General features: G+C 43.5%; 2 protein-coding genes and 1 long non-coding RNA gene across 5 annotated transcripts in view; 1 reads left to right on the forward strand and 2 right to left on the reverse strand.

Annotated features, from left to right (window-relative positions):
- Positions 1-267: 267 nt before the first annotated feature.
- On the reverse strand, positions 268-5,001 carry LOC122985184. 2 transcript variants are annotated; one of them, XM_044355657.1, is made up of 5 exons: positions 4,694-5,001; positions 2,318-2,494; positions 1,928-2,070; positions 1,267-1,564; positions 268-877 (listed from the first exon to the last, which is right to left on the reverse strand). In XM_044355657.1, the coding sequence occupies exons 1-5, from the start codon at positions 4,935-4,937 to the stop codon at positions 540-542; spliced, it is 1,200 nt and encodes a 399-aa protein (XP_044211592.1). In that variant the 5' UTR covers positions 4,938-5,001; the 3' UTR covers positions 268-539. The 2 variants fall into 2 exon arrangements, with proteins under 2 accessions (XP_044211592.1, XP_044211593.1); XM_044355658.1 differs by lacking the exon at positions 4,694-5,001 and adding an exon at positions 3,658-3,764.
- Positions 3,588-27,322, forward strand: LOC122985206. The gene is made up of 4 exons (XR_006404053.1): positions 3,588-3,664; positions 9,149-9,155; positions 12,655-12,666; positions 27,311-27,322. It is a non-coding gene; the product is annotated as an uncharacterized LOC122985206 (long non-coding RNA).
- Positions 11,833-27,501, reverse strand: part of phf21ab (PHD finger protein 21Ab) — a 31,447-nt gene continuing 15,778 nt past the window's right edge. For both annotated transcript variants that reach the window (XM_044355602.1, XM_044355601.1), the window contains exons 7-19: positions 26,107-26,259; positions 25,646-25,882; positions 24,438-24,536; positions 21,221-21,568; positions 19,294-19,404; positions 19,157-19,208; positions 18,865-18,944; positions 18,222-18,282; positions 16,102-16,208; positions 15,560-15,715; positions 15,187-15,262; positions 14,989-15,092; positions 11,833-14,563 (exon numbers count right to left, since the gene is read on the reverse strand). In XM_044355602.1, the coding sequence (XP_044211537.1) occupies positions 13,766-14,563; positions 14,989-15,092; positions 15,187-15,262; positions 15,560-15,715; positions 16,102-16,208; positions 18,222-18,282; positions 18,865-18,944; positions 19,157-19,208; positions 19,294-19,404; positions 21,221-21,568; positions 24,438-24,536; positions 25,646-25,882; positions 26,107-26,259 (2,382 nt within the window). In that variant the 3' untranslated portion in view covers positions 11,833-13,765. The remainder of the gene's footprint in view (positions 14,564-14,988; positions 15,093-15,186; positions 15,263-15,559; positions 15,716-16,101; positions 16,209-18,221; positions 18,283-18,864; positions 18,945-19,156; positions 19,209-19,293; positions 19,405-21,220; positions 21,569-24,437; positions 24,537-25,645; positions 25,883-26,106; positions 26,260-27,501) is intronic.

Below are 27,501 nucleotides of genomic sequence, written 5' to 3' on the forward strand. Positions count from 1 at the left end.
GAGCTTCGTTAGCGGAGCTATTCTACGATAAAAAACAAGTAGATGCAACAAGATCTGGAGATATTTGGATCAGTTAGAAACACTGCAGGGAGGAAGAGTACAAGCAGGAACAGCGCAGTGATGATGATGATGTTTGATGAAGAGCTGCAGACGACCAGCACACGTCCAACAGGTAAACACTTCCTTTACCCGCCACCTGCAGCACGGAGCCCGGCGGGACTCTCCCTACACACAACGAACGCAAAGTAGAAATAATTCAAACTGGTGTCAGAATATAAACATTTATGATGGTCACATGATCACATGATCCAGGAGAGTTTGTGTTCTCTGCAAGTAGAGAGCAGGAGGGTCGGTGGGTTCAGGTGATGAACTGTACGTCATTACAGAGTCTTTGTTTCAGTTTATTCAGTCTCTGGTGTGTTTTATTCCTAAACTTTCACAAAACTACACCGGAACATAAAATTTCAAAAATTGGTCACAAAAACATCTGAAAACAGTGCAGAAGAAGTTTTAAACAGCTGAGACTGACGCTGCGCCGGTCAGCGCTGCAGCATGTGGCGCTCAACGCTGTCTCTGTGGTAGTTGCTGCAGCTGTGCTTCTTGATGTTGTAGACCTTGAACATGCGGGAGCCTTTGATCAGAGACAGGTTGTGGTGGGCTTTGTCGGCGTGGAGGCGGCACACGTGACACCACATCAGGTTCTGGGTGGGAGAATATCGCAGGAACCAGAACGTCTTCAGCCAGGCCTTCTGGAAGCGAGTAACACACTGGCCGGACCGAGGAGTCTGCTTCGCCGAGTCATCCTGACGGCCGGCGGCCGAGTCGGCGTCCTGACGACCTCCCTGAAGCAGCGGAGGAGGCGAGATGGGCTGCAGCCCTGCAAAAACAAACACAGCAACGTCGTCCAGAAATAGTTTTAAAGGATCAGTCTGCAGTAAATCTCATGTTTAGACTCACTAATCAGTGATTAATTATTACTAATCAGTGAGTGAACTAACGTCCTTCTGCAGCTCCAACATGTACGGATGGCTGACCCTAACCCTAAAGAAGGAGAAGAAGTGAAATCCTGCTACTATAGTTTGTTTACGTAGCCTCCGGAGCCGGAGGAAGCTTCCTGAAGCTGACCAATCAGAACAGAGTGGGCTCATCAGGAGGCGGGGCTTAAAGAGACAGGAGCTAAACCTGTTTCAGACATTCATGACTAAACTCAACATCATTTTAATGCATCTTCAGCTCCGTTTTCTAAAAGTCTTTGAATGAACCTACGTGTTTGCTCAGGACTGTGCAGGACCTGGTTCCGCTGAGTCGGGGGCTCGCTGAGGACAGCTGGACCGTCGGTGTCCTCCGGTGGTCCTGAGAGAGCAGACAGTCTCTCCTCCAGCTGCTGCACCCTCGTCTGCAGTCTGACACAGTTCAGACAGGATGAAGACTCTTCACAGGTCTTCTCATCCTTCACAGGAGGAAGCTGGATGCTCAGCTCCACTTCATAAGGAGGTCTGCTGGAACCGGTCCTGGACCTGCTGCAGGCGTCCAGAGACGCTTCCAGAGCCTCTCTGAAGAAGTCCTGAAACGAGTCAGTTCATCAGTCTGAGGTTCATCTTTATTATTTTATCATGCATGGTGTTTTACTTCATTTGATCAGAAGATCGACAGACTGAGACATTAAATGTATCAGTGATGTTAGAAGGTGAAACAGGAAGTGCTTTTCTACCTGCTGAAAACCTTCCTGAATCAAAGTTTATTTTATGTTCAGAACATTTTATGTTGCTCAAATTCAATAAACTCAAATTCAAGTCAGTAAATCTGTTTTTATAATTGATCTGATTAAATTCTGAGTGACAGAAGAAGAAGAAACAAACGTAGAACATGAACTAAATGAAGTAAAGACTGAGTCGATCTGATGGCGTGAAGAGAAGCGGAGTCTCACTCTGAAGCTGACGTCCGTCTTCACAGCAGCAGGAAGCGGCGTCTCGTCTCTCGGCTCGACGCTCACGTCGGGTTTTTTCGGCAGAACCGACTGCAGCAGAGATTTGACGTCGGTCCACGGCGGGACGACGGGCCTCCGCACAGCTGCAAACATTCATCCATCACGTTGATCAGATTCAATAAGATCAGTGAAAAGCATCACATGTGTCAGCAGAGAATAAAGTCTAAACTAAAGCTGCAACGATTAATTGATAATGAAACGAGTTGCAGCTTTGATGGTGCTGATTGGTCACTGTGGTTGTGTTTAAATGTGACATCATACTAATGACATCACAGCGAGTCGACCAACCAGAGATTCATCTGAAGACTCGTCTGTGAGTTTTCTGCTGACCTGCGAGTGTCGGAGCGTCGTTCTCAGCATCTAAACGTTTCTTCTCGTGTTCCTTCGTCGCCTGCAGAGCGAGGGGGAGGCGCTCCGCTCTCCTGCCTCCGCCGCCCTCGCCGTGACCCAGGTGCAGCGACGGCAGCCAGTCTGGATCCGCCTCCAGCATCTCGTACGCTGGTTTACCTGAAACAAAAGTTTCACCTCCAAGACTTTAATAAAACATGAATCTTAACGTCCTCACAGCTGCTGCTCATGTAGAGAAACGTTCAAGGATCAGAATCAACTCAAATAAAGTTGAGCTGCAACCGTTTGTCCATTGATCGATTAGTCGATCGACTATTTTGATAATCAATCGTTTTTAGTCATTTTTAGAGAAAAGTTTCTTAAATATGAATATTTTCTAGTGTCTTTAGTTCTCTATGACAGTAAACTGAATGTTGGGATGGGCAGGAGAGCATTTGTTATTAGCAATAATTCATAATTATCATAGATAATTGTCAAAAGATTATTCATATCAATCAATAATTTGGGCACCAACTGTTGGATCTGTGAGGAACACAGTTGTAATTATCAATTAATGATAATTAACTAATTATAACGATTAACAGACTTATGCATACGTATTAAATACGGGACACCACCTGGAAACCAGGATCAGGGTAGATCAGGGTAGTCTCATAAAGAGTTCACCTGTGAATATTAATATCTGAGAGATATTAATATTCACAGGTGAACAAAGCAGGTTGAATTCGAGCTCTGACTCCTTCAATCAGCCACTTTATACAACATGTTACACACAATAATAACAAAACAACTTCTCTTGTCTTGGTTAGACAAAAGCAAGATGGCGCCGCCTGGTGGTCGGCGTGTCGCGCTCACCAGATCCGCGTTACACACGTGTGTGATGGCGGATAAGGGAAGACAGAGCAGCGCTGTGTTTACATTATTTGACCATCAAATGTGTCGGTGCGTGCGTGTTAGTCGCGAGAGAGGGAGGAGGGAAAGCGATCGTGAGAGGAAGAGAAGCGGTTCCTTTGTCCACGGAGAGCGCGCGTATGGACGGCAGTCTGTGACGCACGTTGTCTTGTCTTGTCTTACTTCCTCACTCACAGTGGCACAAACACAGCAGTAGCCCCGAGCCGGACAAACACAAAACAGTCTGGCGTGGTGAACACAACTAACAGGCAGCAAACTTCAAATACTCCTCAGTAAAGCAGGAAAATGGACTCGGCGGTCCGTCAACTCACACAACAAACAATAGCAATACAGCTAAATGCTAAACAACAGCCTGATGCTGAAAAGAACACACAGCTAACACTGCCTCTGCCCAGACTCAGGCCTCTTACTTGGTCGGTGAGGGGAAACACGGGCGTGGAGTCCCGCCTTCAGTCCGGCTGACTCCGAGAGGGACAGAGGTTCCTCCGGCTCAGAGACATGAGAAAGGCGGGTTCAGTTTTTAAAGGGGCGGTAATGTCATGGCTGCGTCATCAGGACGCTCCGCCAATGAGAGACTGTATGTTGACTGTTCCCTGCTGAGGTGTGAAAATCGCAAAGCATCACTGGAAATGGAGTTTGCAAATGGACTCCCATTGTCTGTATGCAGCGTTTTGGCGCCATTCCTTTGTCTCAAGGGAACAACGGAAAGAGCACCTGGTGGTCAGACCTCAGCGGGAACATGTAGACCAACATGAAGATCTACTGCTCTGATGTCGGCTGCTGCTGTTTCTACTTTGTTTGTTTGTTTTTAGTTTATTTGTCCAACCAATCAGCCCAATCTTTGTCCTTATTATTTTATCTATTAATTTATGTTTTGCTTAAAAACAATGACCAAAGTGATTAAGAAAACAAATAATTGTTTTCATTATCAATTAATCCGTCGATTATTTTCTGGTTTAATTGATAATTGTTTGTTTTTTCTTCTTTCCTCTCCCATTAATCATCTCACCACCCCTCAGATTTATCTGCTGACCCTTTGGAGGGGCCCCGACCCCTAGGTTGGGAACCACTGGACTAAACTAGCTAACTGTATATAAAGTAGTGTAAACTAGCTCCACCTCCAGCAGCTACAACAGTAACATGCTGCTCTAACACTGATGCTTCACTATTAATAATCTAATGATGTCATATATAATAATATATCAGTCAGAGGGACCAAACCACTACTTTTACTGCAATACTTTAACTACATCAAGCTCATAATACTTATGTACTTTTACTGCAATACTTTAACTACATCAAGCTCATAATACTTATATACTTGTACTGTAATACTTTAACTACATCAAGCTCATAATACTTATGTACTTGTACTGTAATACTTTAACTACATGAAGCTATAATACTCATGTACTTGTACTGCAGTAGTCTGGGTTCTTCTTCTACCTGAGATAAAGTGTCTTGAACACACTCTCATGGATTTGGGGATGTGGTTGAAGGTGATGTTGTTCCGGCCCACGGCGGACACCCAGGCTTTCCTCCGCCGCCGGGTGAGCGCTGATATCTGTCCGCCTTCATTCCTCCTCCAGGCGGGGAAGCAGTGGAAGGTCAGTCCGTTCGGGATCTTCCTCCCGCGGTGGTCGTGAGACCTGCGGCGGCAGTTTTTAACGCAGCAGGTTCTTCCCCCCATCACCGATCAACCGGAACCGAACCAAACACAAGCACACAACAACAAACACCGACAACAAATATGGCTGATGTCCCAGACAACACTGCGGCGTGACGTCAGGCTACGTGACGTTTCCAAACCTTTCTTGTTGTTTGGGTTTGAGGCGGCGGGTTCGATTCCCGGAAGTACAAGTACTCTGATCTGTACTACTACAACTATGTAAAATACTCTGCTACAAGTAAAAGTCCTGTATATTAACCTTTATTTATTTATTTATTACCTCTTCCTAATGAATATGTGAATGAACATACTTAAAATAACAGAATCAAGTTAAATGAAGACATTTAAATGTCACATTATTTACTAAGAACTGAGAAGTTTTTGTTGGCAAATTTACACTGATGAAAATGAAACATAATTATAAGATTAATGATGTTGTTTCCTCAAACAGAACATGTTTATGCAATAAAGCAAAATCATCCAAACTGCATTGTTAATAAACTTCACAGACTTTTAGTAACAAAGCCAAAATAAACGAGGCACGTTAATATATTAATGTTATATAGTATAATGTTTATAATGTGCTATAAAATATATAAAATAACAGTTTTACATAATGTTTGGTGGTTTAAAAGGCTTTCTGTTGCATTAGTGTACCGTTAGTTTCATAGCTGTCAAATGAACGTAGCAGAGAGGAAACACAGAAACACCACAGCGCAGTCAAAGTATTATTAAATTACTACAAGTGTAACTCCTGAACATGAGACATGGATCTGCAGCTTTTTTTAATAAAAACTTGGTTCGTATTATGAACCGTGATCTTGCTGCGGGAAAATAAAGTTTAGCAGAGGATGGTTTCGATCCATCGACCTCTGGGTTATGGGCCCAGCACGCTTCCGCTGCGCCACTCTGCTGTTGAGTAATAACTAGTCACTGTTTGATATATAAACCTTTATAACTTCATTCTATCTGATGAGTCTCCAGTCTGATGAAACGACCCGCTGCCAACAGGAAGTGACCGTCTAATGAAGAAAACCTCATCAGTCCATCGATATATTTATTATAAGAGTTCTGGTAATAAATACGTCATTTATTATAAGAGTTCTGGTTATAAATACATCAATTATTATAAGAGTTCTAGTAATAAATACATCATTTATTATAAGAGTTCTGGTAATAAATACATCAATTATTATAAGAGTTCTGGTAATAAATACATCATTTATTATAAGAGTTCTGGTAATAAATACGTCATTTATTATAAGAGTTCTGGTTATAAATACATCAATTATTATAAGAGTTCTGGTAATAAATACATCATTTATTATAAGAGTTCTGGTAATAAATACATCAATTATTATAAGAGTTCTGGTTATAAATACATCATTTATTATAAGAGTTCTGGTAATAAATACATCATTTATTATAAGAGTTCTGGTAATAAATACATCAATTATTATAAGAGTTCTGGTTATAAATACATCATTTATTATAAGAGTTCTGGTAATAAATACATCATTTATTATCAGAGGTCTGGTTATAAATACATCATTTATTATAAGAGTTCTGGTAATAAATACATCATTTATTATCAGAGGTCTGGTTATAAATACATCATTTATTATAAGAGTTCTGGTTATACATACATAATTTATTATCAGAACTGCTTCAGTCACTCTGACTGATGTCTGATAAAGTGTCTTTGTGAAGTGAGTCTGTGGGTTTAACACAGATTGGCGGGAAATAACAGGCGGTCTCAGGGTTTTGTTGTTGGTACTTTCACAGTTTTCAGGTGTCTTAAAATAGTGAATGACAAACAGAAAACCTCTTTCAGTGTTCATTTGGACTCCTGACTGCTGTTTGTCCTTTAAAACCGCCGCCTGACCTGCAGGCTTCTCTGTGTCAGTTAATTAGAGTCAGTTTGATTAAACACAGTTTTATTTATGAATATGTAACATGTGAGCTTAATATAAAACTCACATTAACTCTTAAACTAGATGCAGATGCAGGTTCTCTCAACAACAACAAGACATAAAGATCAGACTGTCTCATGCAGGACGTTGTTCTTCATGATCTAATTACAAACAACAAACAACTGACAAACAACAGACAAACAACAGACAAACAACAAACAAACAACAGACAAACAACAGACAAACAACAGACAGACAAACAACAGACAGACAACAGACAGAAAACACAACAGACAACAGACAGACAACAGACAACAGACAACAGACAACAGACAGACAGTGGTGTTTTGGTGTTTTGGGGGTTTTACTTCATGACTATATTTTATATTAAATGTGTTAATTATGTTAATGAGGTTTTGATTCCAGCTGTATTTGCAGGACTCTGTAAACATCTGTAAACACTTTTAAACTAAACTTTAAGATATAAAGTTAAGATGTTTCTGTTTAAGTCTTTTTTACCTGCCAATTATTTGGCAAAAAAATATCTTCTTTAAGTTAAATTGATCAAATATGATCCTGACTGTTTTAACATAAAGTACTTTAAGATGCATTTCATACATATAGAATCAAAATGTATTATTACTATAAACTCTGAACCATTTTTGGATTTAATTTTCATTGTAATTTATGTTTTATTGCTGATATCTGTGTTTATGAATTACTGTATTATTTCAGCAGGTCTTAAAGAATAAAATATTAAGTTATTCTTTAGCTGCATCTCTAAATTGTTGATTATATAATAAATAATGAAGATTCAGGCTGATGAATTTCTGTTTCAGCAACAAATCAAATGAAAGCAAAGTGAACAGATGAGACGTGTTGCTTTTCACAATTTATTAACAAAATGATAAAATAAATAAATACAAATTGATCAAATGCTCCTAATATCAACTCCTCCCCCATGTTCCCTACAGTATTTCCTAAACACTGCATACAAAGAATTCATCACAGAAGAGGCTCAATACAGAGGTAAGAATCCCACCAGACCAGTCACAATGTCAGGCCAACAGAAGACACATCTGGAACAGAAGTCAAAAAAATAAACACATTCCTTTCCAAAATCATTATGAAAAAATACAAACAATTATACAAATATTCAGATTGTGTAATTACCAATTTACACATTATTCAGCACACCAGGTGAACTTTTTCTTTATTCATATCGCTACAATGCATCTCACCAAATGGAAGATAAAAAAAGACTTCTTTTATTTATTTATTTATGTTTTTTTTTTTTTTGCACTCAACACACCCCCGATGGAATTAGCTGTGGATGAGGTAAGAAGCTTCAGGTGAGCAGTTGGGTCCGGACAGGATGGATGGTGAGCGTTAACAACGGACTGATGTCATGTTTCGACAATACTAGAAGGCCACAATCATGACTTGATCGTTTTGAAACTGAAGAGAGTGAACTACTGTACAGATGCTTCCAGAACAATCCGCCACAGGGATCAACGTTGTTTTTTTTTTTTTTTATGCATATAAGACTTTTTACTTCCTCGGATACAAACTGAACAGCTCTCAGCTGCCGACTAATGGTCCTCTTCCCGCTTGGTGAATGCACACGATGCTGACGCTGAAAAAATTAATCCGAATGATGATATGCATCAACTACATAAAAGGCTTCCAAACAGAAATGCACGTTTGCAAAGTTCTTTGGATAAATTCACTTTTAGAGCTTTTGACTATATAGAAACCTTTTCTCTTAAAGAGGACATGACAAAATTTAGACATTAAGACTTGATCGAGCTCCCCCCCCCCAAACCAACATTCAGCATGGTGCATTAGCCGAGGTCAAATTAAAAATCTAAACTGCGGAGCCGAAAGCTTCCCAGCTCCGTCCATGAAAACATGTCAGGAAGAAATGTTGGCGTTGTAACGAGGATACCGCTCTGTTCTAACACCTAAACTGCACACTTTCGGCATCCCGATGCCAGAACGTTCAAAAGGAAAAAAGGTGACTTGAATTTCACATAAAAACTTAAAAAACTAAAGCAAATGCATATTAAAAAGGTTCGACAAATCTTGTATAAAAATTTGCATAAGAAGGCATGCTTTCCACTGGACTGAGTGGACAGATGTTGCTAATTGGGTCTAAGTCTGCCCGTCAGGGTGCAGGTTAGTTTGTTCATTCCAAATGCACACAGGCTCCGGCTCACATGACCTGATTTAGCAAACTCATCCCTCCTCCCAAACAGAAGAAGAACCACACAGCACAGAGGGAATGATGAAGGATTTGAAAGGAAAAGAAAAAAAGAGCTCCAGAGTCCGACCGGCGGCGTCCCGACGGCGGACCAAATGTCCGTAAAATACCTCGAGAAACTCGAATCTGGAGCGAGACTCATGACTGCGATTCGTGTTGCCGACGGATCCATTTTTTTAAACTCTGATAATAACACTGGTCAAACCAAAAGTGCATCACAAAACAACTGGCTGTCTCACCGAGCGAGATCTCACCATCAACAATCTCTCTTTGGAGCATTTTATGGACCACAACAACCAATGACTTCCTCCGACGTTCGCCAGCGTCTGCAGGGATTTTTTTTTCTTCTTCAAATGTTAAGAAAAAAACTGAAGTTAATCACGTAAAAAGGAAAATAAAACACATTTAAGGCAACTCCTATTAAAACACCAACAAAACACTATCTGGTCGATTTAAACGGCATAACATGAACTGTAGTTTCAGCTTGCATTGACTACTGGCAGCCTGAGGTGAAGGACTGGGTCGGTGCTCCGTTCAGGTTCGCCGGAGTGTCAGGGAGTTTGGTGGGACGGGACAGACCAGAGGAGGGCGGGTCGGCGGGAGGATTATCTGGAGGGTTTGTAAGGTTCTACAAGTCACAGTGCAAGTCAAGAGACAAATATTATCTGCTGTTTGAAGAAAGGCACTCGAGGTACCTACTGTACAGAGGGAAAGGTCCAGTTTGTCTGGAACACAAGTTCGGGCTCTTTCAAAGAAACTTGTCGAGTGAAGAGACCGGATGACTACTCTGCTCTATCCATGATGAACACAGTCTAACAGAAGAAGAAGAAGAAGTCAACATCCACCCGAGTAAGCCGACAAAGAACAAAACACACAACAAAAAGGAATTCAAAAGGAGTTGGGACATATTAGTTGCCATTTTCTTTTAAGCATTAAATCTCTGTCAGTCTTTTCCTTCCATGTTCAAATGGCTTCATTAGACACAAATCACATTTATCAGACAACACTGTGGCCAAACATGTGGAAACGTTACAGAGATTTTCCTCTGCTTCCTTTTTCTGGGATCTTCTGAATGAAGGCAGTTTGTACAGCTGATGACAGAATATCAGGTGTTAGATGTCAGATATGCTGATTCAGTTACAAGAGTCCACATGATATGAAAAAAGACACCTGTAACAGCTTATTTTATAGTCGCACAGCAACTTATTCACCCCCGCAAGTATGTACATCATCATAGACAGACGCAGAACTATAACAATAAAAATAACAATTATCTTCTTAGTTGAGGGTTTAACCTTGGCCCAGGAATATCTAGAATTTCCTCATCAATGAAACAGATAAAAGATAATAAAAGCGTTTTGAGATCTACAATAAAAGGTCTGAAGAGATGAACCTTGAACACCTTTGGATCTACTCAGGGGTGAATATGTTTTTGGACGACTAAAATTTAAGCAAAAATGCTCCAATATAGCAAAAAGAAACAAACAAAAATAAAATTCCAGCACAACCAGAGGCACTGTTAATGAACAGACCAGAGTTTGTTAATGCCCCGTACCCAACAAGAAGCCAGGAGTCATGATCAGTTCACCAGACACAGACGGACCTGAACTGACAGCCACCAAGCCGACGAATAACAGCATCACATTTCAGCCCAGACATGCTCCAGAGAGAAAAGAGATGCGCTAGTCTCACTGTGAGGGGATGAAGGACACAACTCCCCAAAATATGAACTAGACTTGAGCCTTAATGTCAGACAGAGGTTTCTATTTCCTCCTAGAAAAATATTGGCAATGTGGGGATAAGTCACATCACAACAAAGAGATGCATACTCTGTTTTAATTCCATATTAACATACAAAAAGCTCTTCAGCACTTCTTTGTAATGCAGCAAGCTTGTGCTTTAATCTCAGGATTTGTGGTATCTTCCTTTGAGATCCTTGTGAAGGAGCAGGTTTACACAACAAATCCTTCCATTTCAAGGACAGAAAAAGTTCCTTCCATGTTATTGTTTAATAAGCTCTCCTGTCTCTATCTGGGGACTTCCAATTTCTGAAATGGTAGCATCTATATCTTACAACGCCAATGATTTGATCTTTCAATACAGTAAGTGGACTTGTCCCTGCTGAATTTGGATACAACATCATTTTGGCAGTTCAGGATTCAACAGAAATGTACATAATGCAAAGATCACCACTTCAAAAAGAGGATTCCTTTTTGTGTTGATAATGTCAGTCCAGCAGGTTCAGGAACAGAAAGCACTTATTCTGAAGACTAGGAAGACCTGAATATCTTTTCCTATAAAAAAGAAACACAGCCCAGATATAGTTTTTGTGTGTTGACATTGCAATATTGCAATTTCACATTTAGTGCTCACAGTTGACACACTTGACTCACGAATGAAAACTCAATCACTACACTTGACCGACACCACTGAAAACATCTGTTAGGCTACCGCGCCTGTTCCACCTCGTCCTTCGTACCTGCTGAACACGACGCTCAGCGTCTTTTCTGCCTGAGCTCAGGGAAACAAGTGGGGAAGACACGGGGGAGGGGAGGGGGGGTAACTGGGACTGTTGGGTGGTGGGGGGCAATACAGTCGTTGGGCGACTGGGAAAAGGGGGTCGTCAGTGAATTTGTTGTAAAGGGTTCGACTGGGAGGGTTGTACTGGGGATGGTAAGTTTGGGTTTTGGGGAAGCTTACTGCTATTGGTCAAAAGGGGACATTGTATTTTGTTGTTGCATGAGGACGATTTCAGTCATTGGTTGACGGGAAAGTTAAAGACATCACTTCAAACAAAGTACTCATTGAATCGTTGCAGTGTCTGAACCCCCCCCCCCCCCCCCCCCATCCAGGAGTTCAGGTTTTAGTCCTTATGGGAAGGTTCCTATTATTGGTCCATAGGGAGGCTGTGTGTTTTTAGTCATCAGTTGATGGGGAAGTTAGTTTAAAGGTGTCAGAATGCTTCAAACAAACCGCCCATCGGATCACCAAACAGTGTCTGAAACATCCTCTCCTGAAACATTTCTGACGTCACAACTGAAGGGGGGCTGCAGCTGTACATTTTTTTTCCAAAATCAACAATCCAACATTCACACAGTGATTGGCCAGGTGTGAGAAGGTGTCATGTTTGTGCAAACTAGTTAATTTGAAGGGCCAGGGGAGGTAAACTGGGATTGTTGGTTGCTTAAGGAATGTTGCGATCATTGATCAACTGGGACAGAGGGGAGTCATAGTTCACTGGGTTAGAGCTGTTCATTTAGGCTGCTGGGGTTCAACAGCGAAGGTAAGTTGGACCGCAGGTGCACGTAGTCACCAGGGGAAGGCTACTGCTATTGGTTGACAAGAGAAGTTATGTTTTGTTGTTGAATGAAGACAATTTAGATCATTGGTCGATGCGAAAGTTAGTTTAAAGGAATTAAGATTCTCCAAACATCGTCAAACAGCGTCTGGAACATACTGTGAAACTTTTGACGTCACAACTGCAGGCGGGCAGGTCCGACAGTTTGTGTAACATTTTTCTGAAACTAACCAACTATCCAACATTCATACAGCAATTGGCCAGAAGTGTGAAGGTGTGAACGTCTCTTCATATGACAAAGGTAAGCTCAGGTTACTGCTGTTGCTGGTTGACAGGACTGTAAAAGTTGTTATTAATGGGGAAGTTAGGGACGGTGGTTAAAATGCAAAGTGGTTGTCCGATTGTTGAACACGGGTGTAACAAACTCTCCCATCACACCTTTCCAAAGATGGAACTGGAGGAACTGCGTCTAACAATATTGTCAATCCAACAATCACTTTGTGCAGTGATTTGCCAGGTGTGTGCAGGTGAGAAACTAGCTATGGTTTCAGTTTCTTTCTCTGGCGTTTGGTGCGTCTTCGAGGAGAGACAGTTTGTTTGAAGCATGCTGAACTCTTTTGGATTTAAGAAGGAGGTCACATTGAAATGTTGGAGGACCGGGGAAGGTAAGTTTGGGTTTAGTCATTAGGAGGAGGTTGATGTTCTGGGTCGACAGGAAAGGTTGTTTTTTGTTGACTGTAGACAGTTAAGTTGTTGGTTGACAGGGAAGTTAGGGAGGCTGGTTTAAGATTGGGAGTGTAGGGGTTGTTAGTTGACGGGGGAGCGTTAGGAAAGGTTTGGAGGAGATCGGGGTCGTGGGGTTGCAGAAGTTAAAGGTTGTTCACATTAAGTTCGTTGGGACGAGGGGATGAACAGGTTCTCTTTTCAGCACGCACACTCTATCACAACACTGCTTTTTAGACCAGTAACCCCTGACAGATGTCTGGTTCCATGTTCTCGGTTATCTCCGTACCCATGTGAACACCACCCCCCCACCCCCCCACAAGAGAACACGGGGCCACTAGAACAGGCACACACTGGTGTGATGATGAATTAAATCTCCCTTTGAGCATTCCCACCACTGACGTCTATCACTAATTGGCATGATGACACTGGTGCGTAAGCCTTCCTGTTCCCCAGCTCTGTGGGCCGAACAGCCTACGTCTTCCCAGAGTCATGTGACTTGGGCTGTATATCTACCATTGACACAGTCTGACAATACAATGCAAACAAACAACATTTATACAGATTGGCAACTTCAGGGCACCATACGGTGCAAGCAAAAGTCTTTTTTTTATATATATGTTTGAATTCCCGCAACTCAAGAGACATAGCATTACTTTTTATTGTCCAAACTGCTGACGAGAGCTGGCAAAGAATGCTGGGAGGGTTCTGAGGTTTTGCTGTTGTTGGTGTTGCTGCCGTCACTGTCAGTGATCTCCTCCTGTTTCTTCTCCACCCCTGTCTCTGGAGGGTTGACGGCAGCCATCTTGTTCTCAGAGTTGGTGTTGGCGTTGGTGGCGCAGCCCCCTGCGAGGCTGCGGTCAGGGCAGGTTGGCTCGGCCGTACCGTTGGTGGTGGCTACAGTTGCAACCACTGCGGGAGTGGGAATGTCCACCACCGGAGCTGCCTCAGTCTCAGGCTGAGCCACGACCTCCACCTGGAGGCCAGTCCCTGTGTTACCTCCCCCCCCTGCTCCGACCCCTGGCCCGGCCTTACCCCCGGCCCCTCCTGCCCCCCCTGCCCCTCCCCCAGGGCTGCTATCTGCTGTTAGGACACCGCTGTCTTCTAGGACGGCCTGTCCGGCGGCGTCTCCTGCTGCTGCCTGGTTTGTCTGGTTGCTCCCTGCGGCTGCGTGCTCCTCTGGTTTGTTGGTTCCATCGGTGTTGCTGCTGGCTGAGGAGCTCCCAGCCTTCACTTTCTCTACAGAGTTGGTTTCTGGTGCAGCTTCAGAGCGGACCGCACCTTCAGCACTGTCCTGGACTCTGACGCTGACGTCTTTACCTTCTGTCTCTGCCAGAGCTTGGTTGAAGTTGAAGGCTTGGATGAGGCGAATCAAGTGTTTGACTTTGTCCAGAGAAAGTTGCATCTCTTTCTGACGAGCCAGGATGCTGTTTTTGGTCTCCATGCATTTCTGACAGAAGAAGGACAACAGGGTTAGATTTGGTAGTACAGGACACCAGACCTTCTTTAGGAAATAACAAGAAATAATTCATCAGCCGAAATAATTTGCGGTGTCTGATCAACCGTTGCACTAATTTGTAGCTCCAACGGGACTTCCTGGATTGTATTTCATTGTCTCACTGCTACCTTAAACAACATACCCCCACCAATGCAGCCGCTTGCACTCTTTTATCTAATTAATTTGATATATTGCCCAGCCTTAAAAGATAGATTTGATCGTTGTTAGCCTCTGAGATGACTGAATTGGTGTTTTATCAACGTGAAACTGGTTCCAAAATGGATCCATCTATCAGACTATCAGTGTCGTCTTGTCTTTGTGTTACTGAGCTGTTTGACTCTTACTGTGATGGAGTTACTGAGCTGTTTGACTCTTACTGTGATGGAGTTACTGAGCTGTTTGACTCTCTGTTCCAGTTGCTCTCGCTCCAGTTTCAGTTCAGAACTCCACTTCATCAGCTTCTGTTTCTCCTCTTCTTTAGCTGCGACAGAGAACAAAGAAACCAAGCTGTTAATCTCAGCGCTGAACTGTCTCTGTGTTTTGTCTCTGTGGATGTTTGAGAGAAGTCGTGTCACCTTCTTTGTAAGCGATGTAGGAATGAACAATAGCCAGCGTGCCGGGCCAGGGAATGGCTTCTTCTTTCTTCAGGATCTGGAGAGAAAGGCTGGCAGTTGTCATAGAGGCTGAGACGCAGAAAAGATTTGAGGAAGACATTTGAGCCGCCACCCTGTGGTGAGGCTGGCAGGGACAAGCAATGGAGTGGATGGATGTGAGATGCCAATCTTTACTGACACAATGAATGGGACAGAAGCACAAAAAAACAATACTGCATCATGTTTATGCTTACAAAGGATTGAACAGTCCTAAAGTTCAGGACAGTGTTACAGTCATCGGACTGCGGTACCCCCTTCCCCCTGACTCAGGATCAGTCTCGGCTGCTGCGGTTACCTGATCTTGACATTTTGGACAGATCCACATGCCTTTAGGAATGGTTTTCAGGGGTGGATCCAGGCAGTCCAGGTGATAAACACGAGAACACGTGTCGCACATGAGCAACTGGCCACTGCGTCTGCACACAGTGCAGAAATCCTCATGGATGTCTCCCTGTGAGGAAGAATTGGACCAATCAGTTTCCCCACCAACCATCTGTGGAGGCAAGGCAGGGGGAGGCACCGTGATCTGGTTGGGTTTAGTTTACGGTTGGCCTTCTTCAGATGTCTAATGGACATGGTGAGTTAACTTACTGAGCCCACAGAAAGACATTTGGGAGTTAGAGTGTGATCTGAGTAGTTATTCATGGCTGCAGGACACTGTTCACTTTGTAAGGCTGAGTCAAAGTAAAAACCAACTGATGACTGATGATTATCAAATGGAGACAACAAACTCATGAACATGTTTGTGGATGATTGACAAGAGCTACTGGGCCAATAGGAGAACTGTGTGACGGGGTTCCAACCCTGTGAAAGTCCGTCTCCCCCATCGTTACTTACATCCCCAGAGCTGGGGCTGGGCAGGGGGAGGGGGCGGACGGGGCTGGAGGGGGAGGTCGGGGTGAGGCTGCCCAGCTCCGGGACGCTGCTGTATTTGGGTGGGCGACCTGGGTGAAATGAGACAGACGACAAAGACGGAAAACAAAGAAAAAAGAAAGATGGAGAGGGGGGGAAAAACAAAAACAGTCTGTATGACATACCTTGGAAAGGGAGTCTTCGTTGGCTAGCATGAGGCAGGGGGGGGGGCGGTAAGGGAGGGGGAGGAGGAAGAGGGGGGGTCAGAAGCACAGACAGCAGTGTTAGTGCAGGAGACTGGCTCCATGCAAGCTGAGGCCGAGCACGACAACTACCTGCTGCAGGTTCTACGAAGCACACAACAGATGGATTAGCGTCAGATGTTAACACACCTCGGGATCAAACCCGTGACCTCGTCTGTACAAGGACGACCTCTCAAACCACCCACCAAACACATCCACGCAGGTGTGATAACATCTGACACTGCAAGTTACACATGGTATCAAATTAGGCTGAATGACTCTTAGGAACCCTTTAGGAACAGTGAACAAATGGTTAATAACTCACTATAACATGGTTATAAGCAGATATAAGGACATTATCAGTGTTTATTAATGTTTATTATAACTTCTCCTATGAAGACATATTTATATTATTACAGCTGTTTTACTATATTGTCAAACAGCAAACAGTTCTGAGTGTCCACAGCTGTTAACTAACAATAATAATAATAATAATAAACTATTTGTGTAGCACTGACGGCTGCAACTAATGATTATTTTCATTCATTCTATCAATAGTCTGGTTTATCAACTGTTATAAAACATTGTCAAAATGTCGTTGATCCTGCAGCGACGTCTTCAATCAGTCCGGCAACGACACATCTGGACGCCGCGGCCGGCGGTGACGCACTGCGAGTTCCTGCTCTGCTGTTTCCAACATGGCCGCCGCGTCACGAACTCTCTCATGTTATATAGCTGAACAGTAAACTACAGTATGTTTCTGGAAACATCTGAGCCGAAACACAGGAAGTAATAATCAGATCAGCACGGTGACCTCGTTTACATAAAGCTGAGGTGGAGTCGTGATCGTGTACGTTCGGACATGGCGGTCGGTCCGTAGCTTGTGAAGCTAAAGGAGCTCTGACTCATATCTGCTCATAACTACATTCTAGTGTCTTATCCACCATTTACTAACTGTTTATTAATAATAAATATGGGAACTTAAAGTTAAACAAGATACGTTTGCTGTCGGAGTTTAATTAAAGACCAACATGAACTTCATAATTTAATGTTAACGTGGAGTGAAAGTCTGACGGTTGCATGTGTGTACTTCCTGTCAGCTGATTTATTAGTTTTAATAACCTTGTCTGCTCCGGCTGCAAAACGACGACAAAACTAGCTTCTATCAGCACCTTCGAATCGTCTCTTTCACAGCGTTTCCTCGTTTATGAAACAGATCTTGCGCAGAAGAGATGATGATTTGAGATATTAAATTTATTACAGTGATGTTAGAAGGTGAAACAGGAAGTGCTTTTCTCTGCGTGTTTGTGCTGCTGCGGTCTTTATGTTCATCTGACGGCGTTCTGTTCGGACTGTCCGAAGTCGTGCGTGAAAGTATTCAGACACGCTCGTGTTGAACCGCCATCAGATGCACATAAAGAGCTGCAGGTCTGACAGAAGCTTTACTGAAACACAAATAGAAATCTTTTAACTTGATCCTCGTTTGCTTCGTTTTCAACAACCTCTGCTGGTGAAAACAGAAACCTTTTGAGTTCTTCTTCCTGATTCTGGAAATGAAATCTGACCGAAGCGACAGGATTCAGCAGGCAGGAGAAGGAGGGAAGACTTGTTTTACAGCATGTTATTAGTACTGAGCAACACATTAGTCTCTATTCTGCTGTATCTACTGGCGTCTAACGCTGCTCCTCCTCCAGCTTCATCTACTGTCTGTTGTATCTCTGCAGGTTTGAACTGAACTTTAACTACACTTGATGTGTCTACCTGATTCTATTCTCAGTCTCTCTCTCCTGACTCTACTGTCTCTAGTCTGTTTCTATCCGTTACTGCCGGTCTGTGACCTGCAGACCAGTATTTCATACCGACCTCTCTTCCTGGTCCCCTGGTGCAGAGGGCTGTTCAGGTAACTCACTGCACTCTTTTTCCTCTGAAACAAAAACAGGTTCATCAGATATTACTATGATTTAATAACAATAACATGTTATTTACTGCATTTGATCTCCAGGCTTTAGTTCATCTGAATGTAAATGTTGTTATTAACTCATATTGATTCAGTTAATTTAATATCAACGAGGTTCAATGAGCTGCTTTCATCTCTTATTCTTCTTCTAATGATGATTCAAATGTTTTCACAACTTTGTTTAAACTTCATTCAGTTCTTACAGTCACACTGAAGCTGCTGTTAGTTCAACTTCATACAGCAGATTTAACAAAGGCTTTCATTTTGGCTTTATACTCTTATTTGTTTTTCTTGTGTATTTATGTTTGTATATATTGAGGTAGAGGTAATCAATAATGTTTTCCTCTCCCTGCACGTTGATTTCTTTCTTGTTGTTTGTTTGTATCTGTGCAAATAAATAAACTCAATAAAACTGATCTTCAGAACATGCCGTCTTTTCTAATGAAGTCCATTTTAAAGTTTTCATTTCATCATCTGAACATCTGACTCTCAGTGAGAAAGAGAAGAAGAATGTTGAACTGTCCCTTTAAGAGCTCAGCGTGCGTTTACCTCGGGTTCAAACACGGCGCCGCTGTACACCGGGTTAGCCGTCGTTCTCCTCTTCCTCTCCTGCCGTTTGCTCTGAATCTCTGCAAATAAAACATCAAAGTTATGATGCAGAAACCTTCACAGGAGGAGCAGGAGGAGGAGGAGGAGGAGGAGGAGGAGGAGCAGGAGGAGGAGGAGGAGGAGGAGGAGGAGGAGGAGGAGGAGGAGGAGGAGGAGCAGGAGGAGGAGGAGCAGGAGGAGGAGGAGGAGCAGGAGGAGGAGAATGAAGAGGAGGAGGAGGAGGAACATTTACCTTCCAGGTGGTCGTGTGTTACGAGCCCCAGAGACACCATGAAGGCCAGTTTCTACAGAAGAGAAATAAAGTTTTCATCAACATGTGACGGCGGGATGACCTCTGACCTGCAGCATGCGTTGCTCTGCTGAACCTACCTCTGGGTTCTCCTCCTTCTTGGGTCGAGGAGCAGGAGACAGCGGAGGAGTGGAGGAAGAGGGGAGGCTCACAACAATCTTCTGCTCTGCTCCACCTCCTGATTTAACAGTCTGCTGAGAGGAGGAGGAGGAGGAGGAGGAGGAGAGAGGAGAGAGGAGAGAGGAGGAGGAGGAGGAGCAGGAGGAGGAGGAGAGGAGACAAAAGCAGGTCTGATTATGGAGGAACTTCAGACATTTGTCCTGATGTCTGGTAGTTTGGTTCTCAGTGTTTGTATTGATGTTTGGTAGTTTGCCAGATTTTTTTTTACATTTTTAAACATTTCATAGACAAAACAAATAATCAATCAACAGAGAAAATAATCTGCAGATTAATCGTTAATGAAACTAGAAAATGTAATTTCTGTAGAAATTGCTGAAAGCTAATTTAGATAATTTAGACTGGAAGCTGAAGAGTATTGAAAAATCAATCAAGATTAAAATCAGCAACGGGTGGAATTGAACCTACAGCCTCATGTGTGTAAGACAAACATGCTACGCATTGAGCTAACATGTCACACAGCAACACCAGGCCAGATTCTGCTGTTTAGTCTGTCAGTTGCATGAAATGGACAAAAAAGCAGTTCAGCTCAGCTCATTAAGCAGATTGACATCACCTGGACTCCTTCAACTCTACTGAGTTCTGCCCTAAACGGGGCTCAAACTCACAACCTTTGGATCTAAAAGGAGTTCTGAAATGACATGACCTTAAACCACTGGACTACTCACACATGCTATGTAGCATGGGAAAAGATGTATTCAACAAGCATATCAATCCATATTTTAGGTAGTAAAGTTAAGGTGAGCTAGAGAGGAATTGAATTCTGGTACAGGATAAAGATGTGAGGCAACTTTGTACATGAGAGCAATATTACGAGGAGCACTGCAGTCAGCAGGTATCGAACACACAACCTTGTCATCGAAGGTATTGCTGATCATGAGAACAATGTTCTAAACCACTGAGTCAACAATCATTCACAAAAGTGAGAGGAAAAAATCTCCATTTTGATGATGAAAATGTATTTGTCTCAAACTAGAGCCTGAAGCCCAGAGATTTGTACATCATTAGTGAAAGCAGGACTAGTTTAACATGAGAATGACTGATATGTGTAAAAAGTGTTTGAAGGAAGAGAGAATCTGTAAGTTTAAGAAACTGCAGTGAAAGGAGACACACATCCTGCAGACTGTATTGCAGTCAATGAGAACATGACAGGGACTCTCTATCAATTAAGGTTCAAATTTCAAAAACTATAAGTCCTGTGTGAAATGTATTTACATGTTGAGACAGAGGAGGCTTGTGGCAACATACTGAGGCAAGATATGTGCTTGAGGAGTTAAAACTGTGGAAGTGATAGCTGTTCAGAAAAACATTTCTGGTCTAAAAATATCTGTGCTCTCCACTGTGCCTGATCACATGACACACTGGTGAGACCTGAAAAAGTCTGAAAAACCCCTGACTTTGGGCTTAAATTGCTGAAAAACTACAAAAGATATCACTAAACAATCTGATAACTTTGAAAGTTCAAAGTTTTGTGAACATTTCACAGTTTGAATGGCGTCCGTACGATAAGGGACTTCCGAGCAGTTGAGTGTCAAAGTGACCAAGGTTCCAACTCAGTTGGACGCTTCGTCCCATAGACTGCCATTATAAATTTTAATGTTTTAAAAAATTATATAAAATCGCTGAAACATGTTACATTTCAGAAAAATACAAGCACACATCTGCTGAATGAGTTGCACAGATTGACAGTTGAATGGTTTTTACAGCACAAAGTATGCAGCAGCTGAAACGCGGCAAAAAACGTACGGAAGACGGAATAAGAATAAAGAGTGACAAGAACAATGTGTGAGTGATGTTTTGTATAATGACGGAGTGGATGTAACACTGTACCTTGGGGTCCGCGGTCAGGCTGCTGATCTGGATCGGCTGGGCAGGAGTCGGGGTAGGGACGGGGACGGGGGCGGGGTTAGGGGCCTGGGCGGGGCTGGCGAGGCGGGCGGCGGTGGCAGAGACCGGCGTGGTGATGACGATGCCCGTCAGTGGAGTGGAGCCGGTCTTGCCGCAGGGCTGTCCGTTAACGATGCGGACCTGGTGGATGGGTGCTGCCGACGGCAGCGGGGACGACAGCTTGGTGGCTAACATGACGGGTCTCTGCAGCAGCTGGGGGGCCGCCATCATGGGCGGGGGAGGGGCCGGGGCGATGGGGATGTTGGTGGGTGTGGCCGGTTTGGGCCTGACCTGTGACAACAGACAGCCAATCAGAAAATAACACAGAAATGACCAGAAACTGCTGGGTAACGCCACTGTAGAGCTCTGACCGCTAATACTACTAATGATAGTACTCCGAATAATACTACTATTACTACTATCACTACACATTGTACTACTGATATTACTACTACTACAGATTGTTCTACCGATACTACTACATATTGTAGTACTGATACTACTACAGATTGTTCTACCGATACTACTACATATTGTAGTACTGATACTACTACATATCATAGTACTAGATATGATCAGTCTGTCTTTAGTAACAGGCTATGTACCACAGTCTTTTAAAGTAGCTGTAATTAAACCTCTTCTTAAGAAGCCTACTCTTGATTCAGGTGTTTTAGCCAATTATAGACCTATATCTAACCTTCCATTTCTCTCTAAGATCCTTGAGAAAGCAGTCTCTAATCAGTTATGTGACTTTCTACATAACAATAGTTTATTTGAGGATTTTCAGTCAGGATTTAGAGGCATCATAGCACAGAAACAGCACTGGTGAAAGTCACTAATGACCTCCTAACTGCATCAGACAAAGGATTTGTCTCTATACTTGTCCTGTTAGATCTTAGTGCTGCATTCGACACAATTGACCATCAAATCCTTTTGCAGAGACTGGAACATTTAATTGGCATTAAAGGAACTGCATTAAGCTGGTTTAAGTCCTATTTATCAGACCGATTTCAGTTTGTACATGTTAATGATGAATCCTCCATGAAGGCAAAAGTTAGACACGGAGTTCCACAAGGTTCTGTACTTGGACCAATTCTATTCACCTTATATATGCTTCCTTTAGGTAATATTATTAGGAAACACTCCATAAATGTTCATTGTTACGCAGACGATACCCAATTATATTTATCAATGAAGCCAGATGAACCCAATCAGTTAAACAAACTCCAAACATGCCTTAACGACATAAAGACCTGGATGACCTGCAATTTTCTGCTACTAAACTCAGATAAAACTGAAGTTATTGTGTTTGGCCCTAAACACCTTAGAAACACATTATCTAATGATAAAGCTGCTCTGGATGGTATTACCCTGGCCTCCAGCACCACCGTAAGGAATCTGGGAGTTATCTTTGATCAGGATATGTCCTTTAACTCCCACATAAATCAGATCTCAAGGACTGCCTTTTTTCACTTACGTAATATCACAAAAATCAGGCACATCCTGTCCCTAAAAGATGCAGAAAAACTAGTTCACGCATTTGTTACTTCTAGGCTGGATTATTGCAATTCCTTATTATCAGGCTGCTCTAACAAGTCTCTAAAGACTCTCCAGCTGGTCCAGAATGCAGCTGCACGTGTTCTGACTAAAACTAGAAAAAGAGATCACATTTCTCCCATTTTAGCTTCTCTACATTGGCTTCCTGTAAAATCTAGAATAGAATTTAAAATCCTTCTCCTGACTTACAAAGCCCTTAATGGTCAGGCACCATCATATCTTAAAGAGCTCATAATACCGTATTATCCCACTAGAACACTGCGCTCCCAGTATGCAGCTTACTGGTGGTCCCTACAGTCTTTAAAAGTAGAATGGGAGGCAGAGCCTTCAGCTATCAGGCTCCTCTTCTATGGAACCATCTACCGGATTCAGTCCGGGGTGCAGACACCCTCTCTATGTTTAAGAGTAGGCTTAAAACTTTCCTTTTTGATAAAGCTTATAGTTAGGGCCGACCAGGCTCGCCTTGGATCAGCCCTTAGTTATGCTGCTATAGGCCTAGACTGCTGGGGGACTTCCCATGATGCACTGAGCTCCTCTCTCCTCCTCCTCCTCTCCATCTGTATGCATTCATGTAACATCAATGCATGTCACTAACTTTGCTTCTTCCCCGGAGTTTTTTGTGCTTTCTCATCTCACAGGAAAACCTGACTCCCGGGCCGAACCTTCGCGGTCCTTCACAGTCCTGATGGCATCCTTCCCTGGCTGTTGCTGCTTGTGCTTGTTGTTGTTTGTTGTTGTGATTGTTTTTCTTCTGTCCCCCCTCCCCCTTTCCCTCTCTCTTTCTCTCTCTCAACCCAACCGGTCAAAGCAGATGGCCGCCCACCGAGAGCCGGGTTCTGCTTGAGGTTTCTACCCGTTAAAGGGGAGTTTTTCCTTACGTGCTGCTCATGGGGGAACTGTTGGGTCTCTGTATATTAAAGAGTACGGTCTTGACCTGCTCTATGTGAAAAGTGCCTTGAGATGACTTCTGTTGTGATATGGCGCTATATAAATAAAGATTGATTGATTGATTGATTGATTGATTGATATTACTACATATGGTAGTACTGATACTACTATAGACTGTAGTACTGATACTACTATAGACTGTAGTACTGATACTACTACAGACTGTAGACTGATACTACTACATTTCGTAGTACTGATACTACTACATATGGTAGTACTGATACTGCGGTGCAGAGCTCTCAGTGTCGTTACTCAGCACATCAAACATCACCAACAGTTTGCACTTAAAGGGTTAAAACACCGACAGCCAGGAACACAAAATACCAAGAAGCTGCAGGAAAACACACACACACACACACACACACACACTCACTCACACACACACACACACACACACTCACACACACTCACAGGCAGGAAACCTTTAAAACGAACCTGCTCACAGGTCAGTTGGAAATTAAAAGAAGCACAACGAGAGGAGAAGAGATGAGTAGAGGCAGCACAGAGCAAACAATGTTTTAGTGCCACGGAGCAAGGCATGAGTGTTTGCTTTGGTGCACCGCTGCCCTCTGCCGGAGAGTGAGCGAGGGCCACACACACTGATCTGAGGGGGGGGGGGGGTTAGGGTCGGGAGGCGGGTCTTACAGGGACGCACCTGTGGCTGAAAGGTGGGTCGAGGCGTCAGTCTAGGAGGAGGGACAAACTGAGGAACTTTGATTGGCTGGGCGGTGGTGGTGGTGGTGGTGGCCTGCACCTGAGACAAAACCACAGCAGATTGTGGATCTGTGCCGCCTTTACAGACACGTCTGCTGCGCTTTCACCGACATGTCTGTTAGTTCACATCTGCAGTATCTATCGGCCAGTGAACACACACAGCCGGACGTCTGTGCACGGCAGCAGAGGCAGGAGGAAACGCACTGAAGCTTCTCTACATGTGCTAAAGAGCTAACCGTTAGCAGCTTGTTGTTGCTGTGGGGCCCCTACTGGCCCCCAGTATGCATGTTATTACTGTACACTGGAAATGATCAGATGACTGAAAAGATGAACCAGTTATCAAAATTATTACCAATTAATTTTCTTTAATCAAAAATACCAAATTTGTCTGTTAGCAGCTTCTCATGTGTGAATGTTTGCTAGTTTTCCAGTTCGTGTCATCTGAATATCTTTGCTGATCAATACACTGATCGATCAATAGATAATTAAAGAAGATAACGACGGTCCTCCTGTGACGGAATAATAACGAGCCGAGTCTTTAACACCAGCGGTCGTGTGCAAACAGCCACCAGATCACATGACCCCGTACTTCATATTTTAGGTCATGTGATGACAGCTGAGCAAACATGAAATGGGTTGAAAGCTCCAGAAAAGGCTGGTAAGTGGACTTTGATTTAAGATCATTTTATTCAACTAGCGACACCTACAGGAGTCATAATAATAAGAAGGAGACATAATGAATCATCTAAAAGCAGCGTTCAGACATTAAAACTTAACTTAAAGCTCGTAACGTCACGTTTGTGATGCTGGTGATCAATAAATATTGATCACCGACTATAATCAGAGTGTGATGATGTGATGATGTCATCAACAGGGCGGTAGGTGTTCCTCATGACCTCCGTTGTTTTACACAGACGTGCGGCTACGTGACGTTAGCTGGACCCACATGGTGACATCAGTTTTGGCTGAAGGCCACCACGCACACCACAGCCTGCTGTTGCTATAGAAACATCTTCCCTGAGCTGACAGCAGGGACACACGTTTTAGCTCTGAAACCTTCTGCAGGTGTTTAAAGCTCCTTCTCAGCTCTGCAGATCACAACACATACTGTTCAATAAGTCTGATCGGAGTCGGAGCGGAGGATCTTACCACCATGGCGTTCTTGGACACCAGCCGCACGGGCTCCGAGCCCTGACCGGTCAGCTTGCTGGCCACCTGCAGGTTAATGGGGGCGTTCTGCGAGTCGGGTTTGGTGATAGCTGTGGTTACCATAGCAACAGTGGGCGGGCGTTGTGGCAGGACTGAGCCGGGCAGGGCGGGCGTGGCGGCAGCTTTCAGCACCAGAGGTAGAGTCTTCGTGGTGAGGACCGGCGTGACCGTCAGCGTCTGGTGAAGGTGAACAGAGTCACAGATTCTGTCAGTGAACATGTCAGTCACCAGTGTCCTACATTTCCCAGCATTCAACTGGATAAAAGTAGAGCTGCAACAATCAATCACTTAGTTTCCAACTGTTCAAGTTCAAATCTACTTTGTCTTAATTGTATAGTTGTATATGAAACTGGGTCGCTGTGTCTGATTGGTCGGTGGACGGTGTGACATCATGGTCCTACCTGCTGCAGGCCTCCAGGTATCTGCTGGCTCTGCAGCAGGTTGGCTGACTTGATGTCGCCGCCTACAGGAGGAGTTTGGACCTGCAGCTGCAGTTTGGCCTCCGGCTCCTGCTTCACCAACAGCTCCTTCCTCAACTGCTCCACCACCTTTTTCTGGAGGAAGAAGAGGAGGAGGAAGAGGAGGAAGAGGAGGAGGAGGAGAGAGAGACGAGGGGGAGAGAAGGTGGAGGTTAGGTTAGTAAGGCTGCTCTCCTTACTTACAGTTTCTACAGAAGTAGCACGTGACAAACCTTTAAAGGACGGATGTCGGAGTTCCTCATATTAATATTATTAGATATTAAAAGATCCTTCAAATGTGCTTTAATGGGAGTGATGGAGGACAAAATCCACAGTGTGTCCACACAGTCATTTAAAAGTCTGTGTGAAGCTTCTATTCAGCTTCAGCAGTCTGAGTTCGTCATATCAAGTGGATATCTGAGCTGCAGGTGGAAGTATAGTAACAAAAACAGGAACTTTGGCACTAAAAAGACTGTAACGTTGAAAGATATCTACTTGATTTGACTCATTTGGACGCTGAAGCTTCATATTAGCTTCAGATAAACTGACTGTTGTTTTAAGACTCACTTCAAACATTATGAACTCGTCCTTTAACGTTTTCCATCTGCTTTTGTCTTCATGTTAATACATGATCACATGGTACAGCTGTGCTGCATGCGGTTCCTTACAGACTATCATATTATCATGTGTTTTATAAATGCTGTTAGTCCAACAAGCTGCTGGATCAGATTTCATGGTCTCACGTCTGCACCAGCAGCTCCGGTACTGGACTGACAGACAGACGTTGTTCTCACAGAACCAGAGAGATGAAAGGAACCTGCAGTCTGCTTTTCTAACACATGCTCATATACTTTGGGCTGAACATGGACGTCTGCAGAGCGGCCGCACGGACCCTCGCACACATGGACCGTAGTTATTGGCCGAAACGCTGCGGTGAGTTGAACACTGTCAGTGATGATGTCATCAGTCCATGTTCCAGCTTTCTATTGGTTCACCTTTCTGGTCATGTGACTATTAACCTCAGATTTCTGACGCTGATTGATCAGAGCAGCAACAGCAGCAGGAAACCATCAAAACTGACTCAGTTCACTACAGCAGATCACTATACACCAGACACGAAGACACGAGCAACACATTCACCAGTGAGTGTGTGTGTGAGTGTGTGTGAGAGTGTGTGTGTGTGTGTTACTGTGTGTGTGTGTGTGTGAGAGTGTGTGTGTTACTGTGTGTGTGTGTGTGTTACTGTGTGTGTGTGTGTGTGTGTGAGAGTGTGTGTTACTGTGTGTATGTGTGTGTGTGTGTGTGTGTGTGTGAGAGTGTGTGTGTTACTGTGTGTGT

The sequence above is a fragment of the Thunnus albacares genome, chromosome 7, assembly GCF_914725855.1.
Source record: "Thunnus albacares chromosome 7, fThuAlb1.1, whole genome shotgun sequence".
NCBI lineage: Eukaryota > Metazoa > Chordata > Actinopteri > Scombriformes > Scombridae > Thunnus > Thunnus albacares.

Bases quoted from the DNA above. Each gene is read 5' to 3' on its own strand.
- LOC122985184 (XM_044355657.1), bottom strand. From the start codon at position 4,937: ATGGGGGGAAGAACCTGCTGCGTTAAAAACTGCCGCCGCAGGTCTCAC. The intron at 2,495-4,693 runs GTAGAAGAAGAA...CTTTTGTTTCAG, and splicing joins TTCAAGACACTTTATCTCAG to GTAAACCAGCGTACGAGATG. The intron at 1,565-1,927 runs GTGAGACTCCGC...GACTCGTTTCAG, and splicing joins AGACGGACGTCAGCTTCAGA to GACTTCTTCAGAGAGGCTCT.